We start from the raw sequence: 18,876 nt of genomic DNA on the forward strand, positions 1-18,876 counted from the left end.
TGGTAATGGTGTAAAGATTCACAGAGACAGATAGAGTTATGTACACATGAACAAATACATAACCCTCAGCCACTCTACCTTCTTTTGTTTTTTTTTTAAAGCTAGATGATCTTCTAAGAAGTAGAATGGAAATGTCTAAACTAAAAGGGATATTCTTCCCCTGTTGAAAACTTCAAAGAAAAGTGAAACATTAAAAAAAAAAGAGAGACCGGAGAATATAGTTTTCAAAAGCAGAAAGATGAGTTTAAAGAGGAAAACAACGTAATAGAAACCTTAAAGGTTTATACATCCAGTTATACATGAAGTGTTTCTGAAACAAGTTTTAATATACATAGATCTTAATGTTTAAAGTAATCTAGCAGTGAATAATTTTGTAAACTGAATAATCAGTGTCACTATCACTAGCTTCTGCCCAAAATTTCTCTTTTGAGTAAATAAAGAATTTCCATAGGCTGGATTTTTTTTATGAGCAAGGTACAAGTTATAGGCATTTACTCCTTTTTTCCTTGAGAGTTAAGGAGGGAAGGTTACCTAATTATTGGGCATAAAATTGGAATATAATGGAGAGTACTAGCTTTATGTATTTAGTTCTTTAATCTGTGACAAATTATGATATAAATATAAAGTATTTATTTATGTGAAAACTCAATTATACTTATGCATTAATATGCATTTTATTATGGATTACCAAACTTATTAACAATGTCCTTTTTCATATACAAGGAGAGCAAAGATAGCTATAAGAAATCTGAGGTTATTTTGACTTTTTTTCCCCTTCAAGAGTGATAATTCCTGTGACATCACTGAAGAGAGTTGAGAGTTTTATGTTACATTTTGAAATGTAAAATAAAATATTAAGATAAAGCTATATCATATCTTTGAACACAAATGCCATAAAATATGCCATATTGCACTTATGCACAGCACCTAGCACATAGTAAATGTGTAATAAATGTTTATTGATTGATCAATTATATATTTTCATCACTAAGACTCCAAGTATCTCATTTAACAAAGTTACAACACTTAGATGAAATATGTAATAATTAGATTTCTTGGTCACACCTTTGTCAAAATAAAGGGGAATTCCATCAGTTTAAGTCTTTTGCTCTCCTGCACTAGCAGTTCTGTCATGTACAGACTAGGTGCACATTTTGGTGTCTTTCTATACACTGAAGTAAATGATCAAATATTATTAAAAATCAGGACACTAATTATCAGATGTCGACATGTAATGGATAATTAAGAAGAGCTCACTCTGAAGCTATGATAATTGTTTTACACAGTTCTCCTTCTCTTGTCCTTGTGTCTTAAACAAGGCAAGCAGCTACAGGTTTATACGTACATCTCTGCCACATACTTTGTCACAGAACATACATCATCCTTTCTAACTCATCCCCGATTAATTTTGCTGGCTTGCAGCAATTATCTCTCCCTTTGTGACTGACCTCTTGGTAAATGAAGTGCAGGATAGCTGGGTATATATATTTTTTCAAACAACTTAATTGATCCTTGTTGGTTTCCCACAAGAGCAAACTGTGAAATAAATCATAAAATAATTGAAATTGAAACAAATAGCAATCTTGCCTTCATGGTTGTAATTGACAGATCTGAAAAACAAGATCCTGATAGTGTTCCCTCATTTACCCCATTACTCGGATCAGTTGGTTAAAGCTGTTAATGATCCTCTTGGATCAATGTCTTTTGCTTGTAGCTATAATTTACTGCATTGCTGGATTAGTACAGATGTTTTTGTAGATGGCTCTGCATCATTCCACCAGATTGCTTGTCTGAATCAAATCTGCTCCAATTCATCACCAATGAAGCAAAGAATAAAATAATCAACATTTACTATCTTAACACTAATCCTGAACACTGGATAACAATTAAGGGCTTGTTGACTGAAAGGTTATTTGCTAGCTTTTCAGCATAGTATCCCTTACTTTCCCCACGAGGGGAAAAAAATCTAATTATGTGCTTCAACTTTCTGAGTGAAAGGTGTTTTTATTATAGTTCCATTACACATAGCCTAGAGTGTACACAAACATCTTAAGAAATAACTACCACTAGTTTAGCTTACTGCGAGATACGGTATAAACTCTCATCTCCTCTAGACAAAGCTCTAAAGTGGTCTGCTCCTACAATAGTAACGCTTAAAAAAATATTGGATGAGTGAGGGTGGCTCAGTTTGGTCACTCATGTTTTAGTCATATATATAAAACTAGGAGACCTAAAGGGAAACAAATCCTCTTAACATTTAACACCATCCACTAAGTGGAATGGATTTTATTCATTGAGAGATAGTAGGGTTTACCTTCACTGGAAGTCTTGAAGCAAAGGTAAGATGATTACTTTTAGTATAGCATATGGAGAAAAGAATTCTTTTGAAATATGAGTTGAATTAACTGGCTACTAAGTTCTCTTCCAAAACTGAAAATTTCAGTTAGCTGGGAGGTGAGAGTCAATGGCCTATTTTAAACAGTCTGTAACTAATTGGGGATGGTTAGGATCCTGCTCTCATTTTTTTTTTTTTTTTGCAAATTTTTCTTCAAATCTTAAATGCATTGACCTTAATACTAATACTACTACTAAGAAGAAGTAGCATTTCATGTAGATCTCTGAAATTTGCAAAGTGCCTTATCTCACATATTTTTGAGATCTCCATATCAACTAGGGGGTGGAGCAGATGCTATTATTGTCCCCATTTTATAGATGCGTAAATTGAGGGATGAAGTGGTCAAGTTTTCCTCTCTTCAAGGCCAACATTCTGATTACTCCTATTCCTCCTTAACTTTAGAGCCTGCCCTAAGATTATTTCTGAGTTATTCTGTGTGTATACATATGCACAAATACATAAATGCATACGCATATATGTATATATATATAAATGAAGGTTAAAACTTCTGTGCAGATCAGTAGGGAAGACTCAGCCGTGAGTGGCACTTCTACCCTTAGGAAGAAGGATATCTGACCTCAGAATGATAATAGCTAATATTTATTTAGTGCCTTCTATGCCCCAGGTACTATGTGAAGATTTTATCTAAAAAGAGAGAGAGAGAGAGAGAAAGAGAGAGAGAGAAATAGATAAAAGTAGATATAAATAAAGTACATAGCTGCATACATATTATCCCCTTCATTAAATTGTGAGTTCCTTGAAATCATGTACTTTTTTTTTTTGCCTTTCTTGGTTATCTCCAGCACTTAGCACAGTAATCCAGTATAAAATAGACCATTAATAAATGCTTGCTGATTCATTTCCTTCAGAAAATAGATTCAAAATATGTAAGATATAGCTAATTTCCTCAAATTAAGACAGTATAACCAGGTAATCTCATTGTTCATTATTTATTTCTAAGGAACCAGGTTAAAAACCGAATGAGTTTCTGACTTTTTGCCTTAACTCACCTTAAAATAATAACTTCCTATTAAAAAGTGTCACAATATGAGTTAGATGTTACGAATAGAGAATGAGGTATAAAATACCCTTTTAAACTATTCTTCAATGGAGCCTACAAAGGGATTTTCCCCTTCATGGCATAGAAATCAGTTCACAAATTCCCTATTATATATACATATTATATGTCTAAGGGGAAAAACAATAGTAATTAAGATGAGTAAACAAGAAAGGGAAATTTGACCTCAAAATTTTAACAGGCAGTATTTTCTTAGTGCCTACTATGCTTCAAGTAATGTGCTTTGCAAACATTATCACTTTGATACAACAGCTCTTAGAGTTGGATGTTATTATTATTCCTGTTTCACAGTTTAAAAAATTGAGGCAAACAGATTAAGTGTCTTATCCAAGGTCACACAGCTAATAAGTGTCTGAGGCCAGATTTGAACTCACAAAGATGAATCTTAGACAACTATTGAGTGTCTAAGACTACTGTGAATCCTGATTACAGGACCAGTGCTCCTTCCATTTATATTCTATCTACTGTTCCACCTAGGTGCCTGTACAAATAAAGATAAAAACAAAGAAATAAAAACCGCATCATGACTGAAACTTCATAACACATTTCATCACATCAGTGAATTAATTAATAGCAAAACACCTCATAATTTGGATCATTTAGGAAAATAATTAAAGAAAGAAAATTACAGTATTTAAATATAAAATAAAATCTCTCAATGAATGAAAAGACTCATTTGTTTGTATGTTTTGAGAAAATAATAAAGAAAATAAAATTAAAGTACTTAAATAATAACTAAATATATTTAGTAATATATTAAATGATCATATAAGTAGTTATATTTAAAAATTAACAAGTAATAATATGTAATATATATATACATACTTATGTATAAGTGATGTAAATAATAAATAGTAAAATGTAAAAAAAGTAAAACATAAGAACTTATATAACATATATAACATCATATACATTCTCCAAATAAGTGAAAATAATGTATACTGCAATCTTCTGGGTAAGACTTGGGAATCCTTCAAAGATGTGATACTTTTTTACTAGAATATGAATGCCCTTTTATAGACACTACTTTGGCTTTGCTTCATCTAGACAGGAGAACTTCAGGCATAGAAACTCCTTTCAATGATGACGATCAGCATTTGGTCTCTACTTTAGTGTCTTTGAGAGCTGATTGTGGCACTGAGTGTGTAAATGACTTGCCCATGGTCACACAAATAGTATGTGTCAGAAGTAGGTCTTGAATTTAGATGTTCCTGATTTAAAGGCTGGTCTTCTAATGACCCTACTTAATTAATAGGAATCCCCCAACAACATGATATTTTCCCTGACCTCCAGACTAAGGATCTTTTGACCTAAATAATCAGAATCCATGGAAACACTGAACTCAAAATGGTGGCTCAAAGGAGCCAGCACTCACTTCATTATACAATGCAAATTTAGGCTAGATAACCTCTAACCAAAACTACTGAAATCGTCCCCAAATTTGGGTCCCAGTTTCAAATCTCTCTCCCATTCTGAATTCATCTTTCATACAGCTTCCCAAAGTGATTTTCCTAAAGCCCAGTTCTGATCATATAATTTCCCTTCTCAAAAAAGCTCCAGGGACTCTCTGTTGTCTCTGTGATTAACAGACACATAAACACAGACAGACAGACAGACAGATACACAGACAAACAGACACACACACACACACCCCTCTGGTTTTTAAAACTCCATCAATAATATGATCCCATTTTACTTTTCCATGTCTATTACTCCTTACTCACTTTCACGTACTCCAGAGATCCGCCAAACTGGCCTTCTTGCTTTTCTTCATGCATAATATTCAGTGCATTCTCTCAGCCTTTACAGGCTATCCCCGGTGTCTGAAATAAACTACCTCCTCACTCTGCCTCTTAAAATTGTCACCCATTTCAAAGTTCAGTTCAAGCACTACTTCCCATTTTAGGTCTTTTTTAGCTCCCATGAATTAGTACCCTTTCAAAAGTGAACACACATTTGTATTAATTTTATATTCATTTCTAGTATAGCATATGTGTATATGTTTTCCCCTATTCCCTTACAGAATAAAAAAAAGATATTGGAGGAAGAAACTGTTTCTTTTCTGAATTTGTATTTACTATCGACTAATATATTGTAAGTCTCTGACAAATGTTTATTTTAGATTGAGTGTCCATAAGTTCTTAATTTCCAACGGGTTACTGAGCAAGCTTATGACCAATAGCAATGGGAAGGTCAGAAAAAAAAAGTCCATAAGCCAAATGCTCACTAGTTTGTTGCCTTTTTTTCATTGATCATTCTCCTACCTTGTTAAGGGGGGAAATAACTATGCTAAAAATATTTTCTAATAAAATATAGAAAAAAGCATAAACAAGGTGCTATGAATAAGGACTTTTTGTCATTTTAAAGTTTCCTTAATTCAGAAAATTAAATGATGATCTTAAAAGTCCAAAACAGACTATGCTCGAAGCTATAATTGCTTTTTCAAACTGGGAAACATCATTATTTTCTTCATCATTATATTCTCAATAATTCTCAATAATTAATGATACATATCATATTTTCAAAACAGTACTTTACATTCCCCAGTTTTTTAAAAAATGCTTAATTTCTCTATCCATTTATTTATTCATTCAAAAAGAATTTCTCTCCTTCACATTAATTAGATGCCTTCCCCTCAAATTTCCTCTATCACTCCAGACATATCAATAGGTGGTTCTTCTGAAAGCTAAGACAAACTCATCTACATGCATACATGATCCTAATCAATCCAATCAGTTTTTTACTTCCTTTCCTCTGACTCTCTTTTGAACTTTCTGCAGTCTGCCTTCAAATCTTATTATTCAACTGAAACACTTCTCTCTAAATTCACCAATGATTTCTTAATTGCCAAATCTAATGGCTTTTTAGATTTATAAAATTAGTATCATAAGGGAAATCTATGTTTTGAACAGTTTACTATAATAAGAATTCCATCAGGTGGAATAACTTGCTAACAACGGTGTCCCCAAAGTTTTTTTTTTTAAATTAGCACTAATTTTCCAGGAACTTTCTATATCATATGTATACCTTGTTTCACCTTGTACATTGCAACATTTAATAGTGCTTCCTGGAATACATGAATTGTTTCCAAAACTGAAACAAATACCTCAATTTCAAGCTTCCAAAATCTATAATAAATATACAAACGCATAGTTATTTAAGATAAATAACCACTTTAACTTTAAAATATATAATGACTGATTCTAATGTTTCTGCCTTATTTAAAAAAGGATGCTGATCAAGATTAATCCACTGAGAGAAAAGTCACTTGTAGTTGAAATTCTTTTTTGTAACTAACTCAGGTGAAATAAGATATATATATATATATAAATGACTCTTAAAAGGAAATGAGCTGTTTCTCAGAGAAATACATATATGTTATATCCATAATACATAAATATATACATGTACATATTGTGTTTCTCTGACTATATCAGGATATTTACATGTCACATATATGTCTGGAGATTTTAATTTTATTGATAACTATTGAGGATAGCTGATGAACTAAGTGTAAAGTAAAAGCTGCAGCAAATGCAAATTTTGGCAGGCAAATCTGTTTAAGAGATTGGGAAACACCTGGGTCATTAGTCAAATGAATATACACAGCTGCCATTTAAAAACTTTTTAAAAGATGGTAAAAAGGTGTCCTAAAATATAAATGATGGTCTAATGTAACAATATTTACATATAGAATTCTCCAATAATTAGATTCATTTTTANATATATATATATATATATATAAATGACTCTTAAAAGGAAATGAGCTGTTTCTCAGAGAAATACATATATGTTATATCCATAATACATAAATATATACATGTACATATTGTGTTTCTCTGACTATATCAGGATATTTACATGTCACATATATGTCTGGAGATTTTAATTTTATTGATAACTATTGAGGATAGCTGATGAACTAAGTGTAAAGTAAAAGCTGCAGCAAATGCAAATTTTGGCAGGCAAATCTGTTTAAGAGATTGGGAAACACCTGGGTCATTAGTCAAATGAATATACACAGCTGCCATTTAAAAACTTTTTAAAAGATGGTAAAAAGGTGTCCTAAAATATAAATGATGGTCTAATGTAACAATATTTACATATAGAATTCTCCAATAATTAGATTCATTTTTATTAGTACTCCATGAGGAATAAGAATTATAGGATGTACTCTATCCAATTTCTAACATTTATTTAAAAGTCCCCATTGGGTAGAAAAATATATACTGTAAACTCAGTCTGATTTGTTGATCTACAGATTCCCACATGGGAATTTTTATATCTTGGCTGAGGAACATAATACTTTAAATTTATCTTACAAACATGCTTAATATGTAAAGTAGTTCTTTTTTGAGTGTTGCTGCAAATAACAAAAATAGAGAATTGTCTATATTTACACACTGTAAAAATTATAGCACCTCTTAGAGATCCTCGTATTATAGAAATTCTTTTTCTAAGTTTTCTACTGTCAGCTTAATCTTCTTAAAATACAATTTTTATTATTAATTTAATAAATGTTTATTGAACATATACTAGAAATGACCTCGTGAGGCACTATGGACAATAAATACATACACAAATAAGATATTCTCTGCCTTATTTCATCACTGTCCTGAACAAAAATATCTCAAGATTTCCCTCTGTCTAAAAGATAATGTCCAAACTTCTAATATTAGCATTCAATATATGTCACAATTTGATTAATCACTTCGGCCAGATTTTATCTCCCAATAATACTCTAAATGAAAATCCTTTCATGATCATGCTAGAATTCTCAGTATTCCCTGAAGACACTCTTGATTTTTCCCGTTCTTTGTCTTTACTCACCTCAGCACTATCTCCTCACCCTTCCTCTCCAACTACCTACCCCATGTCTTCTAGGTCTTGCAAAATCCTGCATTCTTCATAACCCAACTCATGTATTAGAACATGCTTAGCTCACACTGCCTTCCAGGATTTAATACTTGAAATAATTTTCTTTCTTAAGTCAGAGGGAGTAGATACAACTACCCCCTGCCATGCTTACTGCCTCTACTATCAGGGAAAAGTTATTTAATAATCTTGGACCTCCATTACCTCATATTTAAAATAAAGGAATTGGAATAGACAGAATTTAAGGTACTGCATATCTCTAGATCTCTAGAGTCCTATGAAGTACAGGATAACCAATGCTGGTCTTAAAGAGTCAGAAAGACAAAGTTTCAAATCTTGCCTCAGACCTTCACCACTGTGTAATTAGAATTTTGTACCCCAGGACTATGTTTCCCAGAACCCCTCTTCCATTCTTATGTTATGGTCTTACATTTTGAAGATGTTTCTGTAACCATGCCCCTCCTCCCTCTTCTCCTGCTTTCACAGTCTGATAAACTTGTCTTTACTCAGGCTATACTTTTCCTCTACTTCAAGTGATTATTAATAAATCTTATAAAGTATAATACTTGGAGTTATTGGATATTAATTTTAATCTTACAACCACCTATGTTAATTTGGGAAGTTACAATAGTTTTATTTCCTAGTCTATAAAATGACGATAAATATAACACTTCCTCCACAGAGTTGTTTTGTGGGTCAAATAAGGTAATATATAAAGTGCTTTGAAAATTTTAAAGTTCAATATGAATACTATTATTATTATTATTATTAGCAGTAATAGTAGCAGTAGTCATAATAGTATAGGATTTTTAGCAACAGAATCTGGAACTTTGACTTCTTTCCTATAGAGAACTCTTAAGATAAGGAAACTCCCTTGACCAATGCTTTTTATCAAATATGTAAATATGTGTATGAATGTGCAAGTATATGTTTGTATCTACATACACATATAGCAAGAGAGATATCTATATCTACAGACCTTCCCATATGTATTCTATGGCCAGCTCTGTAAGTGTGGAGTAAGTAAGACTCACTTTCTTGAGTCTAACTTCAGACACTTTCAGGCTATATGACCCTGAACGAGTCACTTAACCCCATTTGCCTTGGTTTCCTTATCTGTAAAATGAGCTGGAGAAGAAAATGGGAAACCACATAGTATCTTTGTGAAGAAAATCCCAAATGAAGACATGAAGAATTGGACACACCTGAATATGTTATTCTTCTATGGGATTTTTTATATATGCCATCCAGAGACATCTAGAGACATCTAGATGTAGATATCTAGATCTATATACAGTTTACATGAATACATCTTTTATTCTATGTTTCAAAAATATTTGAATCAATCTATCCTTTGCAGAAGCAGTAAAAACACTGGGTAGATAGAGTAGATTCTCAGTGACTATCTGATGGTTTATTGATTTAAGATCAGATAGGATTACTGTGGTGTCTGTTTAAGTATGGCAATGTCTAATCAAACCATAAGGAATAAAATGGTCTACTTCATCCTCTTTTCATAGCTTTTACAATTATTATAATTAGGTATCATCAAGAAACACTAGAAAAATCAGAGGGAATCTTGGGATAAAGGAGTCCATGAACATATTTCCAGGAGTCTGTGAATCATTTGTAAAATAGTTTGATAACTATTTCAATAAAACTGATTTCCTTTGTAAGTGCATGCTATAATTTTTGTGCATTTAAAAATATTATAACTAAGTGATACAGTAAGTAATGGTGATAGATTAGGAGTCATGAAGGCATAAGTTCAAATCCTGCTTTAGATTCTCACCAGTTAGTGACTGGGCACAGTCACGACTCCCCTCTCACCCTATTTCTTCATCTGTAAAATGGGGAAAATAATTGCACTTACTTCATAGAATTATTGTGAGAATCAAATGAGATATTATACAAAGCACTTTGCAGAGTTCAAAACACTACATAAATGCAAGCTTTTACAAATGTTTTGAAGGCAAGTAGTCCATTGTCTTCACCAGACCGAGGGTCTGGTGTCCATAATCCATACAATAAAGGGGTCAAGGAAACAACAAAGATTAAGAACTCACTGTTCTATAATAAACTGAAAATTCATTAAAGGATATGTCTACTTGTCAAGTTAGCTAAAGGAGAGGGAGTGGGATAAAGCTTTCAGCATTCTTAAAGATGACATGTGTCACCACTAAGTTTCAAAGAAGAAACAAAATAGCTTCAGTTGTTGAAGAGAAGTAAAATATAAATTTTCAAGGCTTTTTTCATACTTCCACAATGGGAAATGAAAAATTATTAATAAATGTGGTAAGATTCTAAAACTGGAACACTCTTTCCATTTTTCCCTCCTCTCCCTTTGCTTCTTTACTCAGACATAACCCAGCTCCATCTCTGAGATAATTACTCTTAACTACAAAATTCTTTTTGTTTTTCCAAGTTTAAACAAGGTATAAGGTACTGAAGTTTTAGAAGTGCCTTTTTTCTATGCATCCCTGGGACACTGTTGGTATAAACCTCAACATATTTTTACATGAATTAATTAGAGTTGTACATAAATATTTTACTTCCACCTTTCAAGTTTTTGCCACAATGTTTTAGATCCAATTTGGGAACATGGGCTGGGGGGGGGGAAGGGGGCAGGAAGAGGGAAGGAGATGGTGGCAAGTAACAACAAATGAATTCAGTGATATTTTCCAGGTCATGTTTTCTTTCTGTACTTTCTACTTCCCAGGCAAGAAGAGGGGAACCAGATAATACTAATTTCTCAACATACAACCATTTCTCTCTTAATTCTGGTTTTCTCTTTGCATCCTAGTTCAAGGCTTTCACTCTCTAGAAGAATGACAGCCTCATGAAGAGGTATAAGCATTAAATGAGATTGAAAGACCTGCCTCATTTAAGCTCCAAATCTGAAATTTCAAAGGCAAGGAAATCCAAAATATAAACATCACCTTTTAGTTATCTGCACAATATTGCCTTCATCTCATAAACTCACAAATATTCCATTTGAAGTAGCCTTTCTAGGAAATAAAATAAAAGTGGTTCAAAAATACTGAAACTTTTTCCTATAAGAACAAATGAATTACTGCAGGAATTCCAAGATATTCAGATTCCAATTAACATTGCCACTGACTAATATATGACACTGTAAGAGTTATTTTATATTTTAATAACTGCTAATGAGAAGTTCAAAGATGAATGAAAATTGCCAAAGAGACTCTGAACTGATAGAGATGTTTAGATCATTTCCAAATTTTAAAATGAAAATACGAGGGTAAAGAGAGGGAGGAGATAATGAACAAATACAGACAATAAGAGCTCAAATCTACATACCACTATAAGTTTACAACATCATATCTTCAAAGAATCATCTGATTATACATAGTATGATTATCATTATCCCCCTCTTACAAAGAAGGCTCAGAGGAGCTCATTGACTTTTCTAAGCTCACATAGGTAGCCAATAGCAGAGATGAGATTTGAACTGAGATTGTCTGATTTCAAATGCAAGGGACCTTCTACCACAGCATGCTGTTTCCAAAAGTAGTAGTGAAGTAATAATTTAAATGTCCTGTTTTTCATCAGAAAAAAAATACAAACAGAAACCTTGCATTTAAACTACATTTTACTGCCTATTTAAATGGAAAATAATGTCTCCCCTCCCCTTTTAGTAATGTAATGTTTTTTAGTAGAGTAAAATAAATCAGCATAACTTCACTGGCTTTTTAATACACTTTAAATTTGAGATATAAATATGCTGTGCAGTTTTGAATTAATATACTATTTTGACCCTTTGTGATCTTGCCTACATGTTTAAGGCCCTTTTAATTTATATCAATACCATTAGATGTTACAGGAAAAAAGATACAATTGTAAAAGTGAAATTTGGAAAATGCCATCTAAAAGTGTATATATTTCTATGGACATGGGAAATGTATCAAAACTACATTTCCTGTGATCCAACATAGTCCAACTGGTTTCCGTTTCCGGGTTTTTGGGCTTGGGAAGGCCTACGTCTTGACCCAGGGAAGAGCTTAAATCTCCTGGGTTAGGAGGGAATGGTCTCTTTGCGAGTAGGCTCTTGGCTAGGAAACAGGAGACAGTAATGGAGGCGGCAGTTTTGAATGCTTACAAGCGTGTGGTCTAATAACTTATCTATCAGCATGGCTTTAATTAAATGACTAATTTATATTATTATACCAGCCTTTATCATTTTTAATATTTATACAATGGAAGACCAAGTCAGAAAATTGTAGTAAAACTTCCAGCTATTTTAGTTGCTAACTAGAAGAGAAACCAGTCAACAGTAATTAAAAAAAAAAGAGATCCCCCCAAATTCCTGTTTTGAGGTAAATTAGAAGCTTTACCTCAAAATCTAGAGTGTATTTAAAAAATATTTAATAAGTTTCCAACTACACCCAATATTGCAAGGGTAGGACAAATCAGAGACTAAATGAGAATTGTAATTAATTTACTTGAATTCAGTTAAAACATTAAGAAAATTCCATTGTTATAATTTTAGATGTATATTTATATCCCAGGTGATCTTATTTAATGTCTGAATTATTGTTTTTTTAAGTAGAGAACAACATTTAAAATAAAGGACCTATTAGTTTAAAAAGTAAGAATAAAATTTCCCCAGTTTCTATTCTAGAACTTTAATTCAAACAATAAAATCTATATATTTCTTAAATGGAATTAAAATGGAGAGTATGCCAAAAATATCCATGACATTAGTTATATCAGATATTTCTCTAATATGGTAGTTTTGCACTTAAAATGATTATATATCATTTATGTACACCCGGAAAAGCATTATAATGATGCACCAATCCTAAGGCAGTCTTCGGCCAAACCAGTTCCCAAGGTTTAAAAGTGATAAGACTACTAAATGGGTGAAAAATAGACAATTTCTAACACCTGTCCTACGGTTTGACCTTTTTCCAAGCATATTTGCCACCACGAGACATGACTGACAGGGGCAGCTAAAATGCGAGGCATGATATGTTAGAAATTGAAGAGCAAGTTTGTGCTCTTAAGAACTAAGACACAAATATGACATTCCCATATTTGTGGAAATTTTTTCTCAACTGATCTCAGAATTTTGCCAAGTTCCAATCCTGTCCCTTGGAGTAGCTAATCAAATGGTGAATCTTTCTCAATTAAGCAGTGTTAGACCTGGCAAATGCATTCCATATTAATTGTTGTGGGGTACAATCATGGCTAACAAGTACCTTAGGTAGCACTGAATGAGATAATGCAACCATTCTTGATTATGCAGAATGAAATGCAGGTAATTGAAATCCATTTAAAAATCTCTAGAGATTAATTGGAGTTATTTACTCCATTTTCCTTCCCAACTTAACTGTTCACCAGCTCTGCTTGAACAAAGGAAACCAATTTCATTTCCTTTTCTTTCTCCTTCACATTTTTTGATGGATGTGATCATGAGATAGGAAATGACCAGAAAAGCAGCAGGAGCAAAAACAAATAAATTAATTAATTAATTAGTTAGTTAATTAATTAATTAATTAATGAAGATCTTGTATGACTACCAAATCAAAATAACCAGTCCATGTATAACTACGTGCAGCCTAACTTGGTTCCAAGGAAACAATTACGCAGGTATCTCATAGGATAAATCATAACCATCACACAAACCTACCTGCTTGACCAGTGGTGATACTGACAGCAGCAAAAAGCCTCTGGGAACGGCTTAGGTCTGAAACTCCATTGACAGCTTCAACTTCAAAGGTATAATTGGCGTGAGCTAACAAGTCCATGACAGTGACATAGTTATCTGCTAATCCAGTTTGCTGGGGCATGTACCCAATGTTACTACCACAGGGTACACATTCACCTTGTTCCCAACTACACCGTTTGCACAAAACTCGGTAAGTGACATCGTTTCTTCCCCCATTGTCAGCAGGAGGACTCCACTCCAAGCTCACTGTGGTTTGGTTGATGTTGAAAATGAGGTTCTGTGGTGCAGATGGAGGTCCTTAGAAAAAGAAAGAAAAAAATATAAACAATGCAGCGTATTGAGCTAGTGGTTTAATTACTGAAGAACAAACCGGTTGAAATGCTTTCCTTCACATAAACATTTCATTACATTTACTACTGAAGCTTCATAAAAAAAAAAAAAAACCTCCTTAAATTCACTTGGCAAGAAGTTTCATTTTCCATTTAATATATAAAGACTGAAGGAGGATAACAACTGTCTTTGTATTTATTGCCACTGACTTTAGCTATTTTTCTTTCATGCAATTAAAAAAGATCAGTTAATGTACCTCAAAAGTTGAATTGTGAAGCTATTTTTCATTTTTCCCCCTTTTCATCCTGGTAGCACAGAATGCATTTATTCATTCTTGATGTGCTTTGGTGTGATTTGTAGTAGTATTAAGGATCAGCTTTGGGATTTTTGACTCTCAAAATTTCATTAATTGAAGGACCAATCTTTCTAGATTGTTCTTTTTAGTGATGGAATTTTAATCCAGCATCCATTACTTTTTAATCAGACTTCAAATCCATACAAGTTTCTCATCAGTTTTTCATTTTATTCATTTTTGTAATATATTCTGATAGATACATGTGCAAAACCTGTTTAAAAACCCTGCTTAAAATACCCTAGAAACAATTAAGCATTTATCCAATATAGTACTTTAAACCTCAGCTGAAGTCCTATGACCCTGCTTTTACCCTGAGTTCTATAAATATATGTGATTGGATGATGAGCTCTGTAAAGTCTTGATAATTATAACAACAACAACAACAAAACCCACAACCAGAAACAGCACAATAACAATAATAGCAGCTAACATTTCTATAGGTTTTTTTAGGTTTAAAAAGTGTTTTACATATGTTATTTCATTTACTCCTCACTCCCAAGCCCTATAAAGTAATGTTATCATTGTCTATCTTTTATAGATGTGTCAACTGAGACTGAGAGATGAAGTGACTTGTCCAGGATCACACAGCTAAATGAGAGTCTAAGGTTAGATTCTAACTTGGACTTCCTGATACCAAGAGTGCACCTCATCTACAGTATCGCATTGCTGCCACCATTGTGTGGCTAAAAGGCAAAGTCTTCCCAATGTGGGTACAGAAATTGACTGTCTTATCTAAATTTCAAGAGACTTCTCACCAAAAACTTAGAATGTAGGCAATAATTTCTTCAGTCCAGGGCAATGCAAAAGATTCTCCATTTAGTCTGGGAGAGGTAGTAATCTAAATTGGTAAAGATATTATCCACACTAATGAAATTACAAGCCTTATGAAGAATGGCTGGAAATAGTGGTTTAGACAAGATTACATCATAGCAGAATGAACAATATATGCTACATGACTTCGGATTTTACATACTTTATGTCTATTAGTCTAATTTTACCTTTTCATATAAACTATTTAAAATGTGTTTATAGTTGCTCCTCATTTTACTGAAAACACTATCAATAAGTGAGACAGGCTAGTTAAAACAATAAGTTAATTTTTTCTTTCCATAATTGTGTACACTCACTTGTGCAAGCGACATATGGCGGGTCAGAAATAGCTCTGTAATACCCATCTTCACAATCACATCGCCAAGAGCCTTCTTTGTCAGAAAAACTGTGTGTTGGACAACGAGAACACTGAAGATCTTGGGAAGAAGACTTGTAGAACCCACGGCCACAAGCTAGAGAAGAAAAACACGATGAAATGATAAACAAAAGAGCAAAAAAAAATTTAAGTAACATTTCATAGATGTATAACATAATGAAAAGCAAGCACTCGTGTAAAAGTAGCCCTTTATGCTGAATTATTCTTTTCCATGATAGCTAGGAACCTGACTTCATAGCAATAGTTATAAACTGCAGATATACAAGTAGCACTACTGCATAGACAGCTGGCAAGCAGTGCCACTCTATCACTAGCTGGCATTCGTAAGCCCCAAGTCTTGGTCCTAAAAAATAAACATAGAATATAAGCTGCTCATGAAGACCTAGTTTGTATTTCAATATCAGCAAACACGGCTCCTTTTACAGGTCTATACAAACACACTGGGGGCAGCTGGGTGGCTCAGTGGATTGAGAGCCAGGTCTAGAGATGGGAGGTTCTAGGTTTGAATCTGGCCTCAGACTCTTCCCAGCTGTGTGACCCTGGGTAAGTCACTTAACCCACATTGCCTAGCCCTTACTGCTCTTCTGCCTTGGAAGCAATATGTAGTATTGATTTTAAGGTAGAAGGTAAAGGTTTAAAAAAAAGAAAAGAAAAAAGAAAATGTCATTAATATCCAATTAAAGTTTTCTTTTCACTTTAGTAAACTATCAGTCATAATTTTAAGCAGTTCAAGCTATATGATTTCAAGAAAGTTTTCTCCTAAATTTAATCTTCTTCACTAAGCCTAAGGAAATGCCATGAATAGAAGATGACTTCATCTTTAGAAACAAAGGGATGTTGTCAAATCTAAACAGATTATGACCCTGTTTCACTATTGAAGAAAAAGGTTAAAGGAGCACACATGCTAACATAGCAACTGCTGTCACTCAAAAGCACCCAAGAGCACAATATTTCTTGGGAAATTCCTAATGAAATTTCAACACTTTTAACTGCTCTACCTCAATAAAATCTATCCACCAGTAAATCAAATCACCAGGATAAACTAAGACCCATTTAGACATTTTCGTGTGCTTAAATGTCTTGAATTATTGTTTGTTGTGGGGATGCTTTCCCAAGTCTCACCTATATGGGGGGGCAGGTCCCCAGAGGTTAACTGCCCACTGCTCTCTGGGTTGTTGAAGGAGGAGACAGATTTCTAGTATTTTTATTCACAAGCCTCTTATGGCATGCTTCTTATTTCAGTCAGCAAACAATTAGCATATTAATAAATTACATTTACAAAGGTGGTATATAATAAAAATTGACAACCCCCCCCAAAAAAAGTAGAAGGCACACTGTCTCAATTATACTTGGATCCATTAGAGAATGGCCTCTAACTGAAGAGATTATTTGTGGCCAATGTGTAAAAACACATCTCCTGGTTACTGGAATTCCTTTCTTGAGACTATCACTAACATTCTTCTCCAGTATACAAGCTGTTTCCATTCTCTGCTGGCTATCTTTTTAGATCTGTTTCTGTCAATGTTTATCTATAATTGTTCTTCAGATTGTTTTCCTTCTCCTGGTTCAATGTATTATGTCTGCTGCTTGTCCAGTCTTTCCAATGACATAGTGAAGAAGAGTGAAAACACAGATTGTATCACTCCTTCCTGTCTGACCCCTTCTGCTACAGGTACAAGAGTTTGAAACCCCAAAGTGCTCCAAATCTTGTAGTCTTCTATATCACCTGATTGCTTTCCTACTGGACTGTCTTCTGTTGAAATATCTCTATCCTCTAGAAACATAGTTAGCTTGTTGACTTAGCTAATCAGTTACTCTCTTCTTCCTTCTCTAATGCTGGGGAAAAGGGGTGAGGCAAACAGCTGGAAACTTAAAATCTAACAAAAATTAATAAAATAAAATAATTAATCCAGTAACTACTGGAGCATGTGTGGGAGACTATGTATATGTGCATATATGTGCATGTATTCCCTTTTGATCCAAATAGATTATTGCTTCAAGAAGAGAGCCTGAGGCATTTAAAACTACATCATGTCCTTTCACTGATTACATTATCTCAATTGTGGTAGGGATGTGGAAGGAAAACAAGGAAACATGCTTTTAAGTGCCTACTGTGTGGCAGGTACTGGGATATTAATTTAGAAATATCATCCTATTTGATCTGTACAATAACCCTAGGTGGTTGATGCTATCTTATTATCCCCATTTTACACTTGAAGAAACCATGTTGCCCAGGGTCACATAGCTAGGAAGTATGAGGCTCGATTGGAACTTAGTTTTTCATGACTCAAGGTCCAGCTCTCTATCCATTGTGCTAACTGACTGTTGCCACCTAGCTGTGTGGAACAACTCCATTATCCTTAGAACTTAAAACATAATAAATATAATTTTTAAAATATTTTTAAAAATAAACTACAACTAATGTGTCTTCAGAAAATTCTGGAAACAAATTCAAAAAGGTCTTGTTCCCTGGGATGTTGATTCCTAAAATAACAGATTTTCAAAGCATTAGGATTCCAGTAGTAGAATATTGTGGTAATTCTATTACCAAAAATTTATTATGCACATGCAAGTTGAAATTAATTGTACTAGACACATCAAGGTAAGTAAGTCACAATCTTTTGCCCTCCCATTTAGATGTGATCTCTCAGGAGAAAGCTGTGTAATCTTACGCTTGAGATTAAGCACAATCTTTTGACATAATCTTGTGACTTCCTGGATACTTAGCACATATCAGGTAATAATAGTAATTATGCTGAACCAGATCTGTGATTTCATTGGTATGAACTTTATAGAAATCTTTCTTTGCCAATGTGGGTGGCATGTAAACTGCAAGTAAGTGTCAAAAAAATTGCTTGGGAAACTGAGAGGTTAAATTATTTGCCCAGGTTACAACAGAGTTAGTGACTGAGACTGGGCTTGAAACCAGGTTTGGGACTAGGGC

At 33.5% G+C, this 18,876-nt stretch overlaps 1 protein-coding gene across 6 annotated transcripts in view; it reads right to left on the reverse strand.

The window, feature by feature from the left end:
- The window catches only part of EPHA7 (EPH receptor A7), a 216,539-nt gene that overhangs the window by 119,114 nt on the left and 78,549 nt on the right, over window positions 1–18,876 (reverse strand). For all 6 annotated transcript variants that reach the window (XM_044674199.1, XM_044674198.1, XM_044674197.1 and 3 more), the window contains exons 4-5: window positions 15,853–16,008; window positions 14,002–14,337 (exon numbers count right to left, since the gene is read on the reverse strand). In XM_044674199.1, coding sequence (XP_044530134.1) covers window positions 14,002–14,337; window positions 15,853–16,008 — 492 coding nt within the window. The remainder of the gene's footprint in view (window positions 1–14,001; window positions 14,338–15,852; window positions 16,009–18,876) is intronic.

This window comes from Gracilinanus agilis, chromosome 4, assembly GCF_016433145.1.
Source record: "Gracilinanus agilis isolate LMUSP501 chromosome 4, AgileGrace, whole genome shotgun sequence".
Lineage (NCBI taxonomy): Eukaryota > Metazoa > Chordata > Mammalia > Didelphimorphia > Didelphidae > Gracilinanus > Gracilinanus agilis.